This window comes from Ammodytes marinus, assembly GCF_949987685.1.
Source record: "Ammodytes marinus genome assembly, chromosome: 9".
Lineage (NCBI taxonomy): Eukaryota > Metazoa > Chordata > Actinopteri > Uranoscopiformes > Ammodytidae > Ammodytes > Ammodytes marinus.
This window is the reverse complement of record NC_137213.1, coordinates 18,604,199-18,626,348: the sequence shown is the minus strand read 5'-3', so window position 1 is coordinate 18,626,348 and position 22,150 is coordinate 18,604,199. Positions and strand designations below refer to the sequence as shown.

The window sequence follows — 22,150 nt, the reverse complement described above, 5'->3', positions numbered from 1 at the left end:
TTCAGGCCACATAGCCCAATAGCATGGGGGTTGTGTACTACTGTAGGATATGGTTTAGGAATGACACAAAACAAAAAAGTCAGCACATCCAAATGCTTTCCTTTTTTTCTTAAATAGCCTATTAGCCTATTTGAGCCAACAGCCAAAACTGGAAATGTATTTTCTTCCTCTTTATTATAAAAATGGACACGTTGCTAAGAAACTTGACACTGTGCAGAAACCATGGACCTATAAAGAAAGGCAGAAACTGAAGTTATTGAGTTGTTATACAATTGCACCCCCTGCTGTTCATGATGAGGACCGACTAGCGCCGGAACCGCCGAAACACACCACCGGATGTGTGTCTCAATTCGCGCGATATTAGGCCCAACGAGACTTCTGGCCGTTCTTTCCCCCCGGAACTTCAGGCAAGATGGTAGGTGTTTCACCGATTGCGAAGCCTTGCAAACTACAATCTATATGCATCTGTGCTTTGTGAAAACGGTTTAGAATCGCTGTCTACATCACCTGGCACTTACAAATATTCACTGACCACCCAGTTAAAAATCGTTGCAAATCATGCCGGATAAATCTATGTTTATAGGGTGTGTATTAGCCCGAGCTATGTCCGCCTTTGGCTAAGCTAACCCGGTGGTTTAACGTAGTCTGCGCTTGTGTATCTTTTTATTATACGAGTTATGTCATAGCGAGGGGTCAATACGATAATCTGTACTTGGTTAGCTGTGACAATCATCATTTTAATTTCCAAGCACGTCATTAATGTGAAAGTTATACTGACCTGTGATGCCTCTGTTACAGGCGGAGACCGAAATCAAGAAGAAGCGTACCTTCAGGAAGTTCACCTTCCGAGGTGTGGACCTGGACCAGCTTCTGGACATGTCCTAGTAAGTGAGACACTTAATGCCGAGCAGCTTATTCTGTACAGTGGTGAGTTTGAGCAGCTGACAGATGATTTCCTGCTTTCATTGACTGGCAAGATGGCACGTTTTCTGTCAACTATAGTGTCAATCTTAACTTTCTATATAACATTGCCCCACGCTCAGCATCTAAAAGGATGTCTCAAAGTTTTTGCAAAACTTATTGCAGTATATGCAAATTGAGGCTAACATTTTACAATGAGTGCCATAGATGTAAAGGGAAACGCATTCCTTGTTTCAGTAGTACATACTCCTAATTATAATGTACACTGATGTAAAGCTATTTAAAAAAGTTATTTTCACATTTGTATTGCAGCATATTGGTCTGATACTGCAATATATAATGTATTATGATATTTTGGGAGAAACCAAGCAATTCCAAGTAAAATCAGTCATTCGGCATCCCTATAAAGCTGGTATGTAATCATAATTCATAAGCAAATTGTGACGATTCGACTGAGATTGGCAGTCGAATTTGTCTTCCATCGGCTAGTCGACCACTCGGGGTCAACCCTATAGATGGCCAAATTGAATTGCAGCTGCCCTGTACTTTTTTTTTTACGAAAGGCTTAACCAAATATGTTGAAGCTTGCAAGGCGCAGTACTGATATCACTGCCCTCTTCCCTGTGTAGTGAGCAGCTGATGCAGCTGTACTGTGCCCGCCAGAGGAGGAGGCTGAACCGTGGCCTGCGCCGCAAGCAGCAGTCTCTCCTGAAGCGCCTGCGCAAGGCAAAGAAAGAGGCTCCCCCCATGGAGAAACCAGAGGTGGTGAAGACTCATCTTAGGGACATGGTCATCCTGCCTGAGATGGTCGGATCCATGGTTGGCGTGTACAACGGCAAGACATTCAACCAGGTTGAAATCAAGGTGAGGTGCTCCTGTTCAGATGGGCGGTAGCGCAATTTATAATGTTTTGGAGCTCGTGGGTATGAAAGGAAAACGTTTTCACTATGGTTGGGATATATTTTCAGAGCAGGCTGTCGGAGGTCAGTTAAAGCACAGTTTGTTGTCAGTCTGTCTGTGCCCCACCAATACCTCTCATTTATTGATGTCAGGGCCATAGGCATAATCTTGATCTGTAAGAATCCTTCGGCATTGGGAAGTAGCTTGATGATGACTTGACACGTTATACATGCATGGTTGATGAGTTGCTGCAAATGACGGGTTGTTTGTACAGATAATATAATTGGAATATAAAATGCATCATACAGAAACATTGATGCACAACTACAGATCTGAAAGAATTGTTTAGAACCTTTAGAAAGTTGATGTTGCTCTGAAAATTGTCTTTTAAACCATTGTCCTGCAAATGTTTCCATATAATTCCTATTACAATATTCACACGGAAGAAAATGTGAAACTTTGTAAAAGATAGATTGAAAACTTGACCAAAGACTAGCAGAAAGGTTCTGCATAATGTTACCTCTTATATATATCTGTGGCAACATCAAATGTGTTGACAATTAGTGTTGGGTGGTAGGATGGCCTAGAAAAAAAAGGAGTCAACCAGTATTATTTGTAAAACTAGTGGTGCCTGGTATTGCATGTACAGTCTTTACCATCTCAACCATTGTATCCTTGAGCAAGGCACTTAACCCCAAACTGCTCCAGGGGCGCTGGCTGTACTATGGCTGACCCTGTGCTCTGACCCCCTCCGAAGTGTGGAAACTTGTAAGGGGATATGCAAAAAGACACATTTCAATGTTGCAATTGACTAATAAAGTAACTTAGTGTTGACATTGCCTATAGGGCTAGATAAACTGTTAAAGGTAGTGGCAACTGATGCTGCTTCAGAGCACACTGACTCCAAACTCCTAAACAAATATGACAGTTTCTAGTTCCAGATATAAATAATTTTAGAGCTGCCTAAAGTGAACAGTTTTTAGTGTATCTGGTTAGACTTGTTTTATCATCAGCATCTTCTACATAACTTAATGTAGCCAAAAGTGAATCTAAGGCTTTAATCCTGTTACTAACATGTTCCTCCTCTCGACAGCCTGAGATGTGCGGCCACTACCTGGGCGAGTTCTCCATCACCTACAAGCCTGTCAAGCACGGTCGTCCTGGTATTGGAGCCACACATTCTTCTCGTTTCATCCCTCTGAAGTAGACTGGCTGTATTTGTAAAAATAAAAAAATGGTTGCTCCACAAAAAATGTCTGCTTTGCTTTCTTCGGTGTAATGTTTCAACATGAAGATACTTTCCTCATGTATATTGTGTAATCTTAAAGCCTATAACTTTTTCTAAGGGGTCTTGATGAGCTGTATGGGTGACTTCATATAACTGAAGGAATAAACAATGGGTTCTACTGACTGTAATGAGTTCTGATCAGCACTGGAAAACATGAATAATTGTGTGAAGTAAATTGTCATTCAATCTCATCCTGAGTTGCAGTGAATTTGATAGAAATAACATACGTGTCACACAGACGGTTACACGCGAGATGATTTAAAAATTGGTTTGATTGGAAAAACGCCAGAAAATTAAATATTGGTTGGTTTGATGGGGAAACCACTGAAAACGTTTAGGGCAACATATCTACGGTTCAAGCTTTATTTTCTCAGTGGTAATTTAGGATGGATGATTACGTCTAACTTAATTTGCAGGAGTCGTCACGGACTGATGCGCGATGAGTGTTAAATGTTTAAATTAATAAGTCTTGATGTACTGCCCGGCGACACATCGTGGAACCATGGGCATATAAAGCCTGCAACAGTGACCGTCACTGACGGTGCTGCCCTGAAAGAGTCCCGGTGTGTCCTCCACCTCCATGGCTAAGGTTCCTCCTCTTTCCGTTACATTCTGTTTGTGGCCACTCTGGGCCATGGATGCAACCTCTAGCAGTTGCACAATCTGTTTATTGACACCAAGCTAACAGTCTAAAACGTGGTTAAAGAAACAGTGGCCTGATTGGTAAGTATTCCCCTTAATTTCCGCTTGTTTCGTCCGTACGATCGTCTGAGCCTCTGTTTTTACGGAAATACCAGCAACCGCTAGCTGGCGGCTAGCTTGCTTGTAGCTAAGCTAACGACAGTTAGCTTCAGAGCGAAAATGACAGAGTAGAGCTGTCATGTCAAATTGTAGCTAAGCAAGATTTCTGAACACAGACACTGGCTGCTGACGGTCCTTTTATAAGAGCTTGGGGTGTTGTAATTAATTGCTAAATGGTACTAAGGCTTTTGCCGTTTAAACCGTTACCATAAATCAAATTGCCGGTGTTTTCCCCATTGAGACCGAGTAACGTTAGGTGAAATCCGAGAACAAAGATCGTAGGCTAGCTCACTGTTAACGATACAATTATTTTAATGTTTCAGCTTGTTACCCATTCTTATAAGGACCTTTTTAAGTAACCCACTGAGCCAAATGGGGCCTTGTCATGTATAGCGGTATGTCGCATTCTATTGTATACAGTTTTTACCACAACACCGAGGCCAGGTTAATTTTAGGTTTAATGGTCACGGGAGGTTTTTTGTTTTAGCAGAATACATACAGTGGTATAGACCTACGTGGGTACCACAGTAGTCAGATCATGATATCCACATATTAGCAAATCTCCATTCATTGATCCACTCCTTATATAGACATCCTCAGTAGGGAGTAGGTACCATATGACAGCTTAATTCATGATTACTGGTTATTGTCGAATTGACCCTTCAGGGCATAGCTGAGGTATTGTGGTGTTTGCTTATTGTTACTTCTATACACATTTAAGGTATCTCACACAATCAGGCAAGTGTGCTACAACTCCCATAACAGTGCATAACAACTATGATTTTTCCCACTGCTCTTTGTCATACTAATCCCTGACCAAACACAGAAGGCTAAAGGGAGGAATGTCAGATATTCCATGCGCCCTGTGTTTCACCTTCAGCTGATTGAAAGCCTTATCAGCAGTTTTTTGTGTTCACAACAGGAGAAATGAAAAAGCCATAATTGTCACTCCCTGTTTCTGAGTCAGTATGCTTTGGGAGCCTGTGTTGAGGACTCACTGATCTAACCGAAGAAAATGTAAAACTATCCACCCAGTGCAGCTCATTTGTAGCTGTCATAATGAGGAAGTGCTGTACAGCTTGTGTCACCATGGTTAACTCTTATTTATTACATTTGTATTCAGGACTTCTGGGTGATCTTAGTTGTGTACTCTGTTCACAGGTTACATAATTGGAGTGAGGCGTGTTGACCGGTGAATGCATAGAGTCAAGAAGCTCAAACATTGTGACAATAAAGAAGGTATCTGGAAAAGGTACAGTATACTTTAAAAAAAACAGTTTTTATATATACAGTATATCCGCTTTAACTGCCTTGATGCTTGGGGAGCTGGATGAAAAATGTTTTAAGCAATTCCACTCAAGGAATGCAAAAGCACTGGTGGGCCTGGGCTTCTGCGACTCTTTTCATCTTATTTTTAATCTCATCATCCAGCTGTGTGACCGTGAGCATGACGGCTTTGGACGGCCTTTCGGACAGCACAGAGGTGGTGGAGATGGAGGACGTCCCATCTCAGTTCTTTGTTGAGAAACACTCTTGGGAGGGCCTCCGTGACATCATCCACTGCAGCAGGAAGTACTCGGGCATGATCGCCAACAAGGCTCCCCATGACTTCCAGTTTGTGCAGAAGAAGGACGAGAATGGGCCGCACTCTCACCGGCTGTACTACCTCGGTGAGTTTACGGATGCCACAAAGATTACCCCTACATCAGCTCCTGATTTGTATTCTCTGTGTAAACCACGCTGTTGAAAGTTGTTTTATGTGTTGTTGATGAAGTTGCCTCTGTTCTCTGTGTGCCTGCCAGGAATGCCTTATGGAAGCAGAGAGAACTCGTTACTCTACTCAGAAATCCCCAAGAAGATCAGGAAAGAGGCCCTCTTAGTGTTGTCATGGAAACAGATGCTGGATCACTTCCAGGTGAATTCCTCCCCTCTTCCTGTTTGTGCAGTGCCAATACCAAACAGCACACGGTCATTTGTCTCACATTTGTTGAGCAGCCCCGTTTATACATTGACGGAAGCATTTTTCTTGAGTTTTACTTTGATGCAAGTTTCACTGAGGTAAACAATCCATGATGGTGCTGTAGTACAGCGTTTTTAAAGAGAGGAATGCTTGTACCGAACAACCATTGTATGGTTATTTTATCCTTACTTGAATGTGTGAGATATGTGTCGGAATGTCAGATATATTTCACAGTAATGATACTGCAAGAATGAGTACACTAAAACTTAAAGGCCGTGGCAACCCACAGACATAAATATATGACATTAATGTTGGGTTTCTCTATAAGCTGTTTACAGTCATCCAATTAAAAATTAATTTTCATAGATATTATAAAATTTAGTCTAAAAAACAGCTTTTTTGCTGTCTAGAACATTTTGCAGGGTGGTGTGGGCGTGGCCAATAACGTTCTGTAAGGGAACGTTCTCTCACTCACGGCACTGAGCAGGTACTTAGCCCAGTTCAGAACAAAGATTCACCACACAACGAGACGCAAACTTGAAAATGCTGCACATGCTCACAACAAGCCTGACTGGCAGTTCACACTGCTGCATCGGGCTGCGACGGTAGCTGGTTTCCCTAGCAACGGTGAATGCTCTGGCACAGCTGAGAGCGCAAGCTCAACATCACTTGCAGAAAGTAGCTTTTTATTATTATTAGGCCTATATAGGTTTGCAATTAGTTATAGTCTATTTTTTCCCACCACAACCGCAACCTATTTAATTGACACAGGTGTCAGTGTCACAATGAAAATATATAAAAATATCTCATATTTATTGTTATCTCTTATTAGTCTATTTCACATTTAACTTGCAAAAAAATCTGCTATCTATTTTAGGCATATGCATTTTTTTATTTTTTTGAGGATAGGAGTGGGAATAGAGAGAGAGAGAGGAAGAGAGAGAGAAAAAAACGGAGTCTGATTATGTTTCTCATCACGTGAGCTGATGCGATATGCGGTTTGAATTAAGGAGTAAACTCGTAAAATATAAAAAAGACAATCAAATGAGTTCAAACCAGCCGGCCAGTTGGATCCTAAGCATGCAGGCTAACGTTGTCCAGACGGATCAACAGTGTGGAGACCCGCTGTTGAAGTAGCCTACGCTACAGGCAGCCGCAGATACATATTCTCAGAAGGGAGTGCTGACAAAAAAAAGCTCTGCCTGCACTTAAATAATAACTCGCTACATTGATAAAAAAAAATGCATCACCAATGCAATATTGTTACATGCAGCGGTGACACATGGCGCAGGGCCTATTGGGCCAATTATAATAAGGGGTTTCCCCCTGGGAATAGGTCGTAAAAAGTCGGGTCGTTTTATATTCGGTGTAATATTCAGCGTCCAGTTATGCAAACTTGTATACTCAAATCTCTTCTGTTTATTCTAATGTTGTCTGTGTAATCTGATTTCCTGTCGGATCTCTTAGGCTACACCGCACCAGGGGGCGTACTCTCGAGAGGAGGAGTTGCTGAGAGAGCGTAAACGTCTCGGAGCATTTGGCATCACGTCCTATGACTACCACGCCCAGACGGGCCTGTTCCTCTTCCAGGCCAGCAATAGCCTCTTCTACTGTCAGGATGGAGGCAACAATGGTTTCATTGTGAGTAGCCTGCTATTCATTTCTTCAATTTGGAATTCAAAGCTACTCTGTATTTAATGCAAAGCCAGGTAAAAGTCGGCCAGTACAAAATTCTGCAGTGCAGCCGTGTGGTGTGTGCTGTCACTCAACAGCAATTTACAGATAGGAAATGTGTTATCGAGCATCTGCTAGAAAGAGCTGTGCTGCTGCTGTGTATCAATGAAGAAAACCTCCAGAGTTTGCTTGTTCCAAGCTGCAAATGTTCTCCTTTATTATGTTTGTTTGTATCAGTAGTAGTAGTTATAGTGTTTGTAATGCTGTTGTCTACTGTATACATTTTAATGTTTGTATTAAATGTTTTTTAAATACTGATCTGCTAGTGGAGCCATGCTCAACACACAGTGTCTATATAAGTTTTGGTCCTTGGTTAAGGCTTCAGATGTTATGCTCTTAACACCAAGTTGATGATTTTTGGGCTTTTGTGTTACATACAATTTAACATTTCTATTAATCCTATTTCTTAGAAACACATGATGAAGGTTTTAAGGCTGTCACATAGGTACAAAATGCGTCTTGCGGGAGTCTTAGAATCTTCAATACTTTAACCCATTTATGTGCAATGCATGCGATTACATACAATATTTGGAGAGGAGATCGGAGGAGTTGATAAACATATCGAAAAAAGTATTTTTTCTTTATTGGGAACATTACAACACTGCTTTATTTTGCACTGTGGGTGGTGAGCACCACCCCAATTTTGTTGTACAAGTTACACAATGAAAATAAAGGCTGAAACTGAAATTGTTAAAGAGGACCTATGATACTTTTCGACTTTTATGACCTATAAACGTTGTTATAATGATTTATAGTCATGTTTAACCATACTAGAGTATCAAATAATTACGTACATGCATTTCGACGTATTCCCTGCTGATGGTCTGGGGTGGCTGTGCAGAGCACTAAAATGTTTCCATGTATGGTAATGCTGCCGCTCAGGCAAGCTCCGGCTGCATGCCCCTACCTTCCTGAAAATTTCCCGCTGTTGGAAGGAAGGTAACCAATCACAACGGAGTGGGGTTTGCAGCAGGGGGGAGGGGCGGAGAAGCTCAAAGCAGTGTGTAGAGAGATAATGCTGTGCTCGCTAGGGTAAGAGGAAGAGTGTCCCGAAAATCTACATAGTTTTTTGTGATGTGATTCGTGTCAGCTTGCTCTATAGCAGTTTTTAACAAGAAATTAAGACCAGAAAACTAGTATAATAGGATCTCTTTAAACGTAGATATTTTTTTTTTAAGTGAGCGTGTCCATATAGGGCTGTCATTTGGACGGTTAAATATTTGAAGAAACCACTTTTATTTTGAAACATCAGGACACAGCTGCTGGCTCGATTTTGCAAAATCTTTAAGTACGGACCTCACTGTGCGCACTCTCCTTTTTCATGTCTGAGAAATGTCTCTATTTGAGACAATGTTTGCATCAAACATGTCTCTCCAAATAATCTTTGCATCCAGAAGAATAAATCCCTTTTTTTCCCCCTTTCTGCTTGACTAAGATTGTTTATGTTGGTTTTAGCAGTCTGCTCCTGTAAAGCCAGTGGAGATCAAGACCCAGTGCTCAGGGACCCGCATGGACCCCAAGATCTGCCCTGGAGACCCCGACTTCATAGCCTTCATCAACAATAACGACCTGTGGATAGCCCACATTAAGACCGGCGAGGAGAGGAGACTCACCTTCTGCCACAAAGGTCTGAAAGGCTCTGGGTTTCATTTGACTTGATTTAGTAGGAAATTAAAAGTTATGCCATAAAAAGCTTCAGATATTTAAATATCTTGTATATCTTTTATTTGACTTATCATAATAACATTTTCACAAAAGGGCATTGAGATGCCATTTTCATCTTTCATCTTATTCTTAAAGACAAAAGTGTATGGTATTATTTGCAATATTCCAGTCACATGGTCGTGAACTTTTTGTTCTTAATGAAGCACATTCTTCATCAGGTGTAGATAGTGTTAAGGAGGACCCCAAGTCTGCAGGTGTAGCAACGTTTGTCATCCAAGAAGAGTTTGACCGTTTCACCGGCTACTGGTGGAGTCCCTCTGCAGTGGAAGGTCAGCTGTTCGGTAGCTTGAGGAACACAACTAACTCAGAGACAATGTTACTATGTAATGTTTTATCATTCCATGTAATGTTGTAAAAATTCCGATTTCTTTATTAACCATAGGATCTGAAACGTGTTATAATTAGGTTGCATATGCTGTTTTCTTTATAGACTTGCCTCAAATACGTGCTTTTCCCCCCACTGTTAGACCCTACTGGAGGTAAAACGGTGTACCTGCTATATGAAGAGGTGGATGAAACCGAGGTAGAGATTATTCATGTTCCGTCTCCGGCACTGGAGGAGCGGAAGGCCGACGCATACAGATATCCCCGTACAGGTCAGTGTATCCCACACACAGGCTTGGAACACAGTGACTTTTATTGGCCATTTCATTAATTTTCCATTTCCCCTATTTCTTTGTATTTACAGGTAGCAAAAATCCCCTGGCAACCCTTAAACTGGCAGAGATCACAACAGATCATCAAGGAAGAGTGAGTATTTCACCATCTTATCTTGTCTTTTTGTCTTCTCCAAAATGATAATAAGGTGTTCCTAAATGTGTGTGGTTGCACACTTACAGATTGTGAGCACGCAGGATAAAGAACTAGCTGTCCCCTTCACCTCCTTGTTTCCTGGGACCGAATACATCGCCAGAGTGGGATGGACGAGTGATGGCAAATAGTGAGTGTTACGGTCAAAGCTTTGTTTCTGTAGACTCAATGATGGTGTCCTGCTCAAAATAAACCACCAGATGGTATACAACCTGTTTTTTCTCTTGTAGTGGCATGTTTTGGGTCATGCTGTATGAAGCATTAATTAGATTTTGTTCTCCTCTTTGCCCCTCTAGTGGTTGGGCAGTGCTTCTAGACCGCAGTCAGAGAAAGCTCCAGCTGGTCCTGCTGCCTCCAGCCCTCTTCATCCCTGTGACAGACGACCCAGCTCAGAGGCAGGAGAGTCTGGTGGCCATTCCCAATAACACGCAGCCGTACATAATCTACGAAGAGACCACCGACGTCTGGATTAACGTAGGTTTTTTTTCTCCATGATGTCCTCTTTGCTTTAAAACCAAAATCATTGTTTTTTTTTTAATTCACTATAGCCTCATTTTCACTAAGAGGTGCAGTTTTTGTTCGATGCGGCTCGGCACGCATTGTTTTGGGTTTCCACTATCAAAAGTTGGAAAGGATACCAAAATCAGCGAACCGTGCCGCAACAATTTTTGTCACTCTTACGTTGGGGTACCAAGCCATCCCAAATGCACTGCAGTCTGTTGATCGGTCGACAGAATCACAATTTCCGTGCAAGAGATAAACCGCTGTGTCACCTCGGCAAGAGTTTTGCGTTAAGTGAAAAATGTCTGTGCACAGCTCTTTGTTAATTGTGTGCCACTTTTCCTCTTCATTGAATTAATCAGCGGGCTACACTGTCCCGCTGCTACAATGTCCCGATAGTTGCGTAGCTGCTGCAGCCAGCGCCCTTTAACGGCTCTGACCTGTAGAGGGTATATATTCTAACCGCTGCCATCGCTGTCCGACATAAACAAGTAAAGAGAAAGGTTGGCAGGGGAAACGCAAGCCATATCTAGGGTTACTGTGCCCAGGCTACCCATGCCGTGCGGAACCGAACCGTGCTGCTCGGTGGAAACCAGCCATAATTGTTATGGTTCTGAAAGGTTTTTCCGCTGTAGGGTTTCAGTAACTGACAGTTTTTCTTTTTCCACAGGTTCACGATATATTCTATCCTTTTATTCAAACAACAGATGACGAGTTTACTTTCATTTGGGTCAACGAATCTAAAACGGGTTACAGCCATCTGTATAAAATCACATCCCTGTTACAACCTGGCTGCTACCAGTGGGCAGACGACTACCAACACATAGAGGGTAAGATAAATGATCGGACTAAAATGATCCTATCAAATAGTCACATAATCACAGTTTTACATCGGAGTATGACGTAAAACCGTTCTGTTTATGTTTACTGCAGGAGACTTCAAATGTGCAATCAACGAGGAGGTTACATTGACCAGTGGAGAATGGGAAGTGCTGGCAAGACATGGTTCCAAGGTTAGAAAAAGTCTGTTGGTGTGGAATACATAAATTCACCCAGCAGATATACAGAATGTTTTCAGAAAGTATTTGAACAGTTAGATATAGTTCGTTATTGTCTTTGTACCCCAACCCATTGAACTGGAAATGAAACAATGACTATGAGCTCAAATATCTGACTCTCGGGGTATTAACATCAGATGAACGACCCGGCTTAAATGCCTGAAGCATGCATCTCAGCACAAACTTAGTGTTTTCTCTGTTGACATTCTAAAAGACCTGTACCTCAGTCACCATCACTTCTTACTTGTTTTACCGGATGTATGCCTTCAGTCTGCACTAAAAATTTGTTTTGGCATTTGTATCTTCTTAAAAATTGGGATAAGAAATTAAAAATTCCTCTCCTAGTCTGGTTAAAGTTAAAGTCTTTAACCCTTTAAACTTAAATCTGAGTTCAATTGTACCAGAATACAGAGACCAAAACAGTCACGGGTCTTACACTTAATGACTGAACAGAATTTTAGATTTTAAAAAAATATATAAAACAGAATGTTGATTTCTTTTTTCAGTAGCGCCAATGAAATTGATCTTCTCTTCTTAATACTTGGCTTACAGTATCATGCTTTGGCCTCACTGCTATTGTCTCATGTTTCTCTCTCCTCTCTCATTTGCCAGATCTGGGTGAATGAGTCATCGAGGTTGGTGTACTTTCAGGGAACCAGAGACACCCCTCTGGAGCACCACCTCTATGTGGTCAGCTATGACTCACCCGGTGATGTGGTCAGATTAACTAAGCCTGGCTTCTCTCATAGCTGCTCTGTTAGTCAGGTAAAAAGCATTAATTTGTTTTCCTACTTCCTCTAAATACATACACACACATTTCATTAATCCATTCACATATTTACTCAGCTGCTTGTCTGTTCATATTCATAACTAATCCAGCAAAGACATTTTGCTTATGGATATTCCTTTCTTGACAAGCTTTTTAATTACTGTGAATTTAAAGGCGTAGTCAGTGATTCTGGAGAACGCTGGTTGTCTAAATCAATTTGTCAAAATCCGTGAATATCTCCTCAGGGTGTAGGTACTGTGAGTGTGCTGAAAAAAATCCAGTGTTAAAACACAGCCTAGGCAATTTAAACTAGTTTAGATTTATTTCAGCGAACACACAGGATCGTGAGGAGATATTCAATGATTTTGACAAAGTAATTTTGATAACAAGCATTCTCTAGAATCACTGACTCCACTTTTAATGTCTACAGTAGTGGCCAAAAGTTTTGAGAATGACACAAATATTACATTTTCACAGGGTCTGCTGCTTCAAGGTTTTTAGGTATTTTCGTCAGATGTGTCTATGGTATACTGAAATATAATTACAAGCATTTCATAAGTATCAAAAGCTTTTATTGACAATTACACTGAGTTCATGCAACAAGTCAATATGTGCAGTGTTGACCCTTCTTTTTCAAGACCTCTGCAATTCTCCCTGGCATGCTGTCAATCAACTTCTGGACCAAATCCTGATTGATGGCAGTCCATTCTTGCATAATCAATGCTTTGAGTTTGTCAGAATTTGTGGGTTTTTGTTTGTCCACCCGCCTCTTGAGGATTGACCACACATTCTCAATGGGATTAAGATCTGGGGAGTTTCCTGGCCCTGGACCCAAAATCTTTATGTTTTGTTCCCCTAGCCATTTAGTTATTACTTTTGCTTCATGGCAAGGTGCTCCATCATGCTGGAAAAGGCATTGTTCATCACCAAACTGCTCTTGGATGGTTGGGAGAAGTTGCTCTTGGAGGACGTTCTGGTACCATTCTTTATTGGCTGTGTTTTTAGGCAAGATTGTGAGCGAGCCCACTCCCTTGACTGAGAAGCAACCCCACACATGAATGGTCTCAGGATGCTTTACTGTTGGCACGAGACAGGACTGATGGTAGGGCTCACCTCGTCTTCTCCGAACAACATTTTTTCCAGATGCCCCAAACAATCGGAAAGGGGATTCATCAGAGAAAATGACTTAACCCCAGTCCTCAGCAGTCCAATTCCTGTACCTTTTGCAGAATATCAGTCTGTCCCTGATGTTTTTTCTGGAGAGAAGTGGCTTCTTTGCTGCCCTTCTTGACACCAGGCCTTCCTCCAAAAGTATTTGCCTCACTGTGCGTGCAGATGCACTCTCACCTACCTGCTGCCATTCCTGAGCAAGCTCTGTGCTGGTGGCAGCCCGATCCCGCAGCTGAATCAACTTTAGGAGACGGTCCTGGCGCTTGCTGGACTTTCTTGGGTGCCCTGGAGCCTGTTTGGCAACAACCTTTCTCCTTGAAGTTTTTGATGAAGTTCATCTTCAAGGCAAAGAGGGACTTTGCAATTAATTGCAGTTGAGCTGATCACTCCTCATTACATTCTGGAGTATATGCAAATTGACATTATAAAAACTGAAGCAGCAGACTTTGTGAAAATTAATATTTGTGACATTCTCAAAACTTTTGGCCACAGATGTATATATGCAACGTTTTATATTTTGATTTGAAATAGAACTAATTTAGAACAAAGGATTTACACCTGACAGACTGCTGGGGTAACACAGACAATGCAGGTGGTAAGGCAGATTAGAGATGGTTGAAGAACAAGAACAGATAGATGACCCTTGAAAACCCGAGGAAAGAGATTGGTTGGATAGTTTGTAGTTCATGGGATAGATGTTCTCTGGCTGTCAGCAGGGTGTTACACCCACAGTAGCTCATTTTGGGCTTCGTAACACACAATCCTTGTAATATAGGGTTCAGCGTTGTAACTACATCCCGTCTTTGCCGAGCATTTCAATTCCTCACTTGTTGTTGCTTGTTTATTACATACTTTAGGTCCCTTGTCTATTTTGTACATTATTCTTTATATCCATAATATTTTTCACCCCTCTCTCTCTCTCTCTCTCTCTCTCTCTCTCTCTCTCTCTCTCTCTCTCTCTCTCTCTCTCTCTCTCTCTACAGAACTTTGACTTTTTTGTCAGCCACTACAGCAATGTTAGTACGCCTCCGTGCGTTCACGTCTACAAACTGAACAGCTCAGAAGGTGACCCACTACACATGGTACCTGAGTTCTGGGCCAGCATGATGGAATCACCAGGTAAACAGGGTGTTCTGTAACAGTGAAGTCTGTTTATTTTGGTGATTCACCACGCAGTTTGAATTCACGTGTTTGACTTCGAGCAGCTTTCTTTTTTAGGCCATGTTTACACGACAGCGAAGACACCATGCACACACTTATCAGAGATAACAACACAATCACAGCTCGGTAATCGTGTCGTAAAATGTTAGAAAGCAGTCTGGCCAAGTGTGAAGGTCGCCCAAGTGTCAACAACAACAATCAATACAGCCGATTCTCTGGGGGAAAGTTGAGGTCTGGCTTTGATTAGATCAAGGACAGTCCGTTAGATGTAGAATAATTGTCCTCCAGACTAGGGCTGTATATTGGCAGTGACTCCACGATAAGATACGCATCACGATGCACGGGTTATGCTAAGATATATTGAGATACATTGCGTTATACCACATGTTTTACTCAAAATGTAAAACAGAGCTCAAAAACAAGTTGCTGTGTACAATCTGGGTGATCTCCATACATCACAACACACTATATTGATAACACATTGTGTAAAATCAATTGAATTCAAAACTTTAATTCAGATTTTAAACCCTGCAAATAACCGTACTGCTACATCTGCAGGGCCGCTCTAACCACTACACCACGAGCGCGCCCGAGATGATAATTCTTTTTTGATAGGTTGTGCGTTCATGAGCTTTTCTGCTATGGCAGAAGTGTAGGGGTCACAGGGTAACTGCCACCCTAACACAGCCCGACTCTCCACCTACAGATGTTCTGTAAAACACCCAATTTGAAATAGAAGAATTAGGCTCCCGAAATTCAGCTAAACTACCAGGGAGCTGAACAGTTACAGAATTAGAATGTCTGTTGTAAGAGGGAAAAGTGGTACAGGTTGCAGAGTATTGTTTTAGGTCTAGTTCCACTCAATCCCATGTTTTTAAAATGTCTTCCAGGTTGCCCAGGAGATTACAATCCGCCTGAGATTTTTGACTTTCCGGGGAAGTCGGGCTTCCAACTTTATGGGATGGTTTACAAGCCTCACAACCTGCAGCCTGGGAGGAAACACCCGACTGTCCTCTTCGTGTATGGAGGCCCACAGGTTGGTGGAAATATTCAGCCCAATATTGGTATCTTGCTTTGAGTCACTTTGAGTTGCAATCACTGTGCAGATAATAATAAAAAAAAAAAAAACATTTTGTGTGTGTGTGTCTTCAGGTTCAGCTGGTTAACAACTCCTTCAAGGGGATGAAGTACCTCCGTCTGAACACGCTGGCCTCTCTGGGTTACGCTGTGGTTGTCATTGATGGGAGGGGTTCCTGTCAAAGGGGCCTGGAATTTGAGGGAGCGCTAAAAAATAAAATGGTGATGTCAGAGTTTGATAAATGAACAATTCATTAGGAGCATTTAAAAAATATACATAATACCATAGATGAAATGATGCACAATTGCCAGGTTCACTAACATACTTACTTTGCCTGGTGTGTCTTCAGGGCCAGGTGGAGATTGAAGACCAGGTGGAGGGACTGCAGTATGTGTCTGAAAAATTTAAGTTTGTGGACCTGAGCCGTGTGGCCATTCACGGCTGGTCCTACGGCGGCTTCCTCTCTCTCATGGGCCTCATTCAGCGGCCCAATATCTTCAAGGTTAGGAGCCTCTTTTGTCCCTTAGCCCTTCTTTTATCATTGAAACATACACTTGCTTTCTATCAGTGAGCGTTCTCTGCTGTCTCGTTTAGCAATACATCTGAATGCATACCATAGTCTGTATCATGTATCAGCATGTAAAGCATGAAGTCTCAACGCTGAACTTGGGGGTTGATGTAGTTGCCACTTGCATCCACAGGGTGTCCGTATTGTACAATTTATTAGATAATGGTGTTCTTTTGGTAAGGATGTTTGTAGATTCAAGATGTGCTAGAAGGATTGAAAGTTACATTTTTGTACCGATTGTGTGTTTTTATTTTTCAAATATGTGCTATAATCTTTTGAGGTTCCACAATAAGATAATTATTTTTGATTTCTTCATATGACTTTGTCTTCCTCCCTACCCCATTGTGCCACCCCTGCTAGTTGGCTATTGCAGGTGCCCCGGTGACCGTGTGGATGGCCTACGACACAGGCTACACAGAGCGTTACATGGATGTGCCTGAGAACAACCAGCAGGGCTATGAAGAAGGCTCTGTGGCACTGCACGTGGACAAGCTGCCAAGCGAGTCAGTACACATTTTTGTACAAGCAGGCAATTAACATGTAGCGCTTGAAAATTTTGCTGGAAATATTTCACTACAAGGCACTTCCAATTTTTCCTGTCATGTCATGCCTACCATCATATTCTTCGAAAGTCAGTGCCACATTTATGTATTCTACCTGAGGACAATTTGGTCGTTCTGCTTTGCACATGGGGACGCCATTCCTTTAACATCTATGTGTGTATTAGGGGTCATTCTCATCCTTGTGACTTATGAACTTTGAGCCTTTTAGATTGTAAGAACGTTTTGTCCATGCCTGACTGTGTGGCTGGTATTTTTGATGCACTTTCAGGTATGCGGTTAAGTGATCCTTCCATTGCCACTTGAAAATTAAAAACAGATCAGGTCTATTTACTGTTTATAAGCAGTGATTAAATCCTGCAACGCTGAAGTAGGGTTTTGAGTTGACCGTCTTAATCAAGCCTCAGTGTTCTAGGACTGAGGAAACCCTTAGGGTCTGACAAACAGCATGTTGCAGCATTCCTCTTGGATGCTGAAGTCAATTTGCAGATTTTCTGAATTTCTTTGGTAATGTCTTTCACTGGGGGCTTTTCCTGTGTTAAACCAAGAAGGAATGGTTTAAGAGCTTTCACTATTAGGCCAAATGTCATTTATGTCAGGAATTATCGTGTTGTTTCGCGTCATATTGTCACCATATTATCCTTGTCATTCCAGGCCCAACCGTTTGCTGATTCTCCATGGATTTCTAGATGAGAATGTGCACTTTTTCCACACCAATTTCTTAGTGTCACAGATAATCCGTGCTGGGAAGCCCTACCAGCTTCAGGTTAGTGCCACAAGTCGTATTCCACTCACTAACACATCTTTCTCAAGTTGCCATATGAAAATCCCTCATGTAAATGTGAATGCAAATCTAAATTATGTCATACTAAATTGACATTATTTACAAAACTTTTTATTGTGAGAATGCCTTGGTGATGAAGTATATGATTGATTAGATTGGCTTAGACCTTGGTAATGTTTAATTTTAGTGAAATACAATAGATACACCGATCAGGAATCAGGATTATATATATTAAAGCCCCTCTAAACCCAAATCCACAAATCATTCTAACTATGTAATTTGGGGAGTTAGTTGCGTGATAGTAAGCATCTGAAAACAGTTTGGGCATATTTATCAATCCAAATGAAAAATATTGTCATTTAAGTTTGATAACCTTTACAGACATTTTGTTTAGATGAGGCGGCTATGTTCTGGTTCTTATTATGAAATAGGTATTTTGAACCAATCACGGCAGCTCCTTGCCATGGAGACGGTTTGATACAGCCATGCCCACACAGTCCTGTCAAACTGTCTAGACCAGGGGTGTCAAACTCATTTTCACAAAGGGCCGAATTACGACATGATAATCACACGAAGGGCCAGACATGTCGCTTACTGACATGCCTTCTTTTTAATCCAAAACTCAAACAACATATCTAGGTATATAACCTGCGTACATACGAGGCATAGGCTAGATTTTGTTTACATATTTTGGGGGACAAATTATATGTGGGGGGTATGGGGGTGCTCCCCCAGAAATTTTTGTGCGTCAAACACTTAATTTCCTGTATTCTGGTGGATTTTTCTGTGTTGGTTTTCTGTGCCTTTTCTGCGTCAATTTATTGTGGAAATGTCTTTATTTTTGTAAAGGAAAAGACAACATTCAGGTTCCTGGTGAAACAATTATAAAGGACTATAATGCAGTAAGGCTCTCAGGCATCCTGGATTGAGCCACAATATGTTTTCTCTTGGATTTTTCAAAACTTTCTGCACATTCAAAACATATCACGTTTTTAAATTTAATTTTTTTATAGGAATCATGACCCAGCACCAGTGTTAACTATTTATGACACTTTACATTGGTAATGAAATGCAAAGCCACCATTGGAAACAAAAGGGGTGGGCTATCAGCGGGTATCTATCTAGTTAGTGAGCTATATTGTAACTTCAGGCAAAAGTTAGAAACCAGATAATGTTAGCATTCATCCTTAGACAGTTGACACAATCAATCATCATATTAGCATGCTATTTAGCCCCATAGATTGGCCTATTTACAGCCATTAGAAAACTGACATCTTTTCTTCAATGCAAATTCATCAATTCATGCCTTAAAATCCTGAGCTGTGGAACTTTCAGCAGACATTCCTAGTGGTAAGCTATGCGAGTGTCCTAACGGTTGGGAGCGTGTGCGACGTGCCAATATGGCACAGGCTCCACATGAGAAAAAAAAAAAAAAAAATCATGATTTTTTTTTTTTTTTTTTTTTTGGGGGGCCAAATTGAATGGAATTGCCGAATTTGTTCGCGGGCCAGATTAAATATTGAAACGGGCCAGATTTGGCCCGCGGGCCAGAGTTTGACACCCCTGGTCTAGACAGTAAAAAGCTGTTTTATCATATTTATGAACATATATTTCCAATCAGATCTTTGTAAAAGCTTATGAGACACACAACTTTGATATCATATATTTATTTTTCCTATTTTAGACCAGGTCTCTAGAGGCTGTAAAAATGACAGATTTTTCCATACCCTGTTCCACTTTTGCAGGTATACCCCAACGAGCGACACAGTATCCGCTGCCCTGAGTCTGGAGAGCACTACGAGATAATGCTCCTGCACTTTCTACAACAATACCTCTGAAATGAGATGACGGGGGGAAAGTGAAGTCTAGATACCCCAGTATGTCCTCCTCTATCCCCTCTAACACACAACCTATCTCTCCCCTCCCCTCCCTTCCCAGAACCTCCCCATCCCCAAACCCCCCCGTCTCCCAACTGTTCACCCCATCATCAAGAGACTATCAGACACTCTGCAGCCACACGCCACTTTCTCCTATGAACTAGTAATGTTACTTCTCCACTATACCTTCCCTCCTTTCGCTCCGTCTGTCTCTTGTTCTATTGCTCACTTGTTCTGTCTCCTCCCTCCTTCCCTGTGTACAGTCTGGGGTATGGTTTACGAGTACAGAGATTTGGTGTCTCACCCTGAAAGCTGAACAAAGACAAGGACATATGGAGAAATATTTGCAGGCTGTGTCACATTGACTCATCGCTCACCCACGTCCTCATCTCTGCAGCCATGATGGTTTTTGCCAAATGTTATGTTGTCGTTTTCCCCACCGCACCTTTGCGCCACCTTTTTTATTCACTTGAGTCAGGGTTACAGTTCACAGATATGAAATGGAATCTATACACATGTTCGCAGGCCTGAGCTCCCACACTTTACATACATACGCACACACACACACACACACACACACACACACACACACACACACACACACACACACACACACACACACACACACACACACACACACACACACACACACACACACACACACACACACACACACACACACACACACACACACACACACACACACACACGTAAAAATACATTATTTCATGCATAGACACTCACACTCACCTACACAGAATTGCAATACCCATACATACCGAGTCTGTACCTTGCAGTTTGTGCATTTATGAAGAAAGGAAGAAACCCAAGACTCTTCCTCTGTCCGCTTGTTTTAAGTGTGTGTGTTGTTTAAAATAAAACATTTTATGGATTTTTATTCCTTTTTTTTAATGAGTGCTGACAGAAGCTGCTCATTGATATTTTTGCGCCGTTGTCTCTCCTCTCACATTTGCATTGCTCAAGATGTCTGCTTGCCTTCTTAACACATAATTTATATTTGCCAAAGTACCTCTTGACTCTTAATCATGCTGGTATTTCGTTTTTTTACTGCAATAAAGACAACAGGAGGGTGAGCACTGGAGTCTTAAACAGCTTTGTACCACCGGAATACAATTTGTACATGATAATGAATAAATGTATGAATCAATCACATGCTCTTTTAATGCAGTCTTCTTATTCAAGTAGCTACAAGTATTGTGTGTTATGTTTTTGCTGTTTTGTCGAGGGGGATAAAGCCAGGTTGTCTTATTTAAGCCTTTATTAAGTTCCCCCCTCTCCCCTCATGTCATCCCGTTTGCTGCACCTGACCACGACTCGCCACCGCTGCAAGAGCAACAAGGGCTTTCAATCACTCCAGACCTTGCACAAGTGATCTAGCAGATGTCTGCCCTTCTGCCCCCTTCCTTTGTGGACAGTTGCCATGGTAACTTTTTCATAATGGGTACCCTTCACACGCGATTGATGCCTGACCTTGATCTGATAACACCACTTTGTTTAGATAATGGAGTCTTCTGCCCGTCTTCCACCCTTATTTAAAATTACTACGTCAGCACAAAGGCCTGTTGGACAGCCACAGTATGAACCATCACCAAGCAGGAGCACCAGATAGGTCATGGCATCCAAAAGATAGAAAGATTGATAAGATACATACTACAATTGACAATTAAATGCGAGCACTATTACACATAATAAAATTGCATATAAAATGTACCATGCACAGTTTATGCTAAATGTAGCCTATGGTAAAATTATTTTTTTATGTTGTGGAAATGCAGGGTGTTTGAGGAGAAGGCTGCTACCACTTTAATTTATTTATGGTAAACATGAAGCTACAGTTGGCCTTGTTTACCTTAAGGTAATCAAAGCATCCTGGCTCTATCCAAAAGTAACCAAATCTGTCTGCCAGCACTTTATTAAATCTCATTGCTTTTATACGTCCACACAAACAGTGTTTATATGAAAATTTGGCTATAGGGGGGTTATGGACAGGATGCTTTCACATGTCTTGTCAGGGAGCAGTGCCAGTCACTTCCCGGAGCCTCTACTGAAAGCCTGGCAATTGCTCCCAACCAAAGAAAAGTCAAAACGTAACCCTCATACAACCACAACTTCTCCTCGCTTCTACATTTCTGTTTTTGGACAGATTTAACAACATAGCTTAAGAGTTGCTGCTTGGCTGATTTTTACAAGTCCTTGGTACTTCTGGACAGAGCCCGGCTAGCTGTTTCCATGCTTTTTGCAGAACTAGTGTTTTCTAATCTATCTCTCAGCAAGAAATCGTATGACTAAGTCTACTACTATCATTCTTTTAAAATAACTCAAATGTGAATCATGAGGGACGCTTGTTCTGTATTTATATTAAAAATAGTAGCCTACACTGTAACAAATTAAAGAGCTGGCAGCTACATTAACCTGCTATTTACTGTAGTTCTACAGTGTACCTACTGCAATTTATAATGACAGT

General features: G+C 41.6%; 2 protein-coding genes across 3 annotated transcripts; both read left to right on the top strand.

Moving 5' to 3' along the window:
* The first annotated feature begins 374 nt into the window (after positions 1–374).
* On the top strand, positions 375–3,074 carry rps15 (ribosomal protein S15). Its single transcript, XM_080033882.1, has 4 exons — positions 375–415; positions 799–884; positions 1,551–1,785; positions 2,915–3,074. Exons 1-4 carry the CDS (start codon positions 413–415, stop codon positions 3,026–3,028), a joined length of 438 nt encoding a protein of 145 aa, XP_079890008.1. The 5' UTR covers positions 375–412; the 3' UTR covers positions 3,029–3,074.
* Positions 3,075–3,720: 646 nt separating this feature from the next.
* LOC307255052 (dipeptidyl peptidase 9-like) lies at positions 3,721–20,363 on the top strand. 2 transcript variants are annotated; one of them, XM_080033652.1, is made up of 21 exons: positions 3,721–3,832; positions 5,072–5,162; positions 5,342–5,580; positions 5,713–5,825; positions 7,338–7,511; positions 9,063–9,231; positions 9,488–9,598; positions 9,797–9,925; positions 10,018–10,079; positions 10,169–10,269; positions 10,436–10,613; positions 11,311–11,470; positions 11,574–11,653; positions 12,311–12,463; positions 14,621–14,756; positions 15,689–15,834; positions 15,951–16,097; positions 16,226–16,378; positions 16,805–16,947; positions 17,659–17,770; positions 19,534–20,363. In XM_080033652.1, the coding sequence occupies exons 2-21, from the start codon at positions 5,107–5,109 to the stop codon at positions 19,624–19,626; spliced, it is 2,655 nt and encodes an 884-aa protein (XP_079889778.1). In that variant the 5' UTR covers positions 3,721–3,832; positions 5,072–5,106; the 3' UTR covers positions 19,627–20,363. The 2 variants fall into 2 exon arrangements, with proteins under 2 accessions (XP_079889778.1, XP_079889777.1); XM_080033651.1 differs by having other exon boundaries at positions 9,060–9,231.
* The last annotated feature ends 1,787 nt before the right edge of the window (positions 20,364–22,150 follow it).

What these genes read in the sequence shown, in the direction of transcription:
- LOC307255052 (XM_080033651.1), top strand. Translation starts at nt 5,107, where the DNA reads ATGCATAGAGTCAAGAAGCTCAAACATTGTGACAATAAAGAAGGTATC. An exon ending in TCACCGGCTGTACTACCTCG is followed by an intron (nt 5,581 to 5,712) that starts GTGAGTTTACGG and finishes TGTGCCTGCCAG; the next exon opens with GAATGCCTTATGGAAGCAGA. An exon ending in AGCGGCCCAATATCTTCAAG is followed by an intron (nt 16,379 to 16,804) that starts GTTAGGAGCCTC and finishes CACCCCTGCTAG; the next exon opens with TTGGCTATTGCAGGTGCCCC.
- rps15 (XM_080033882.1), top strand. An exon ending in CAGCTTCTGGACATGTCCTA is followed by an intron (nt 885 to 1,550) that starts GTAAGTGAGACA and finishes TTCCCTGTGTAG; the next exon opens with TGAGCAGCTGATGCAGCTGT. An exon ending in TCAACCAGGTTGAAATCAAG is followed by an intron (nt 1,786 to 2,914) that starts GTGAGGTGCTCC and finishes TCCTCTCGACAG; the next exon opens with CCTGAGATGTGCGGCCACTA.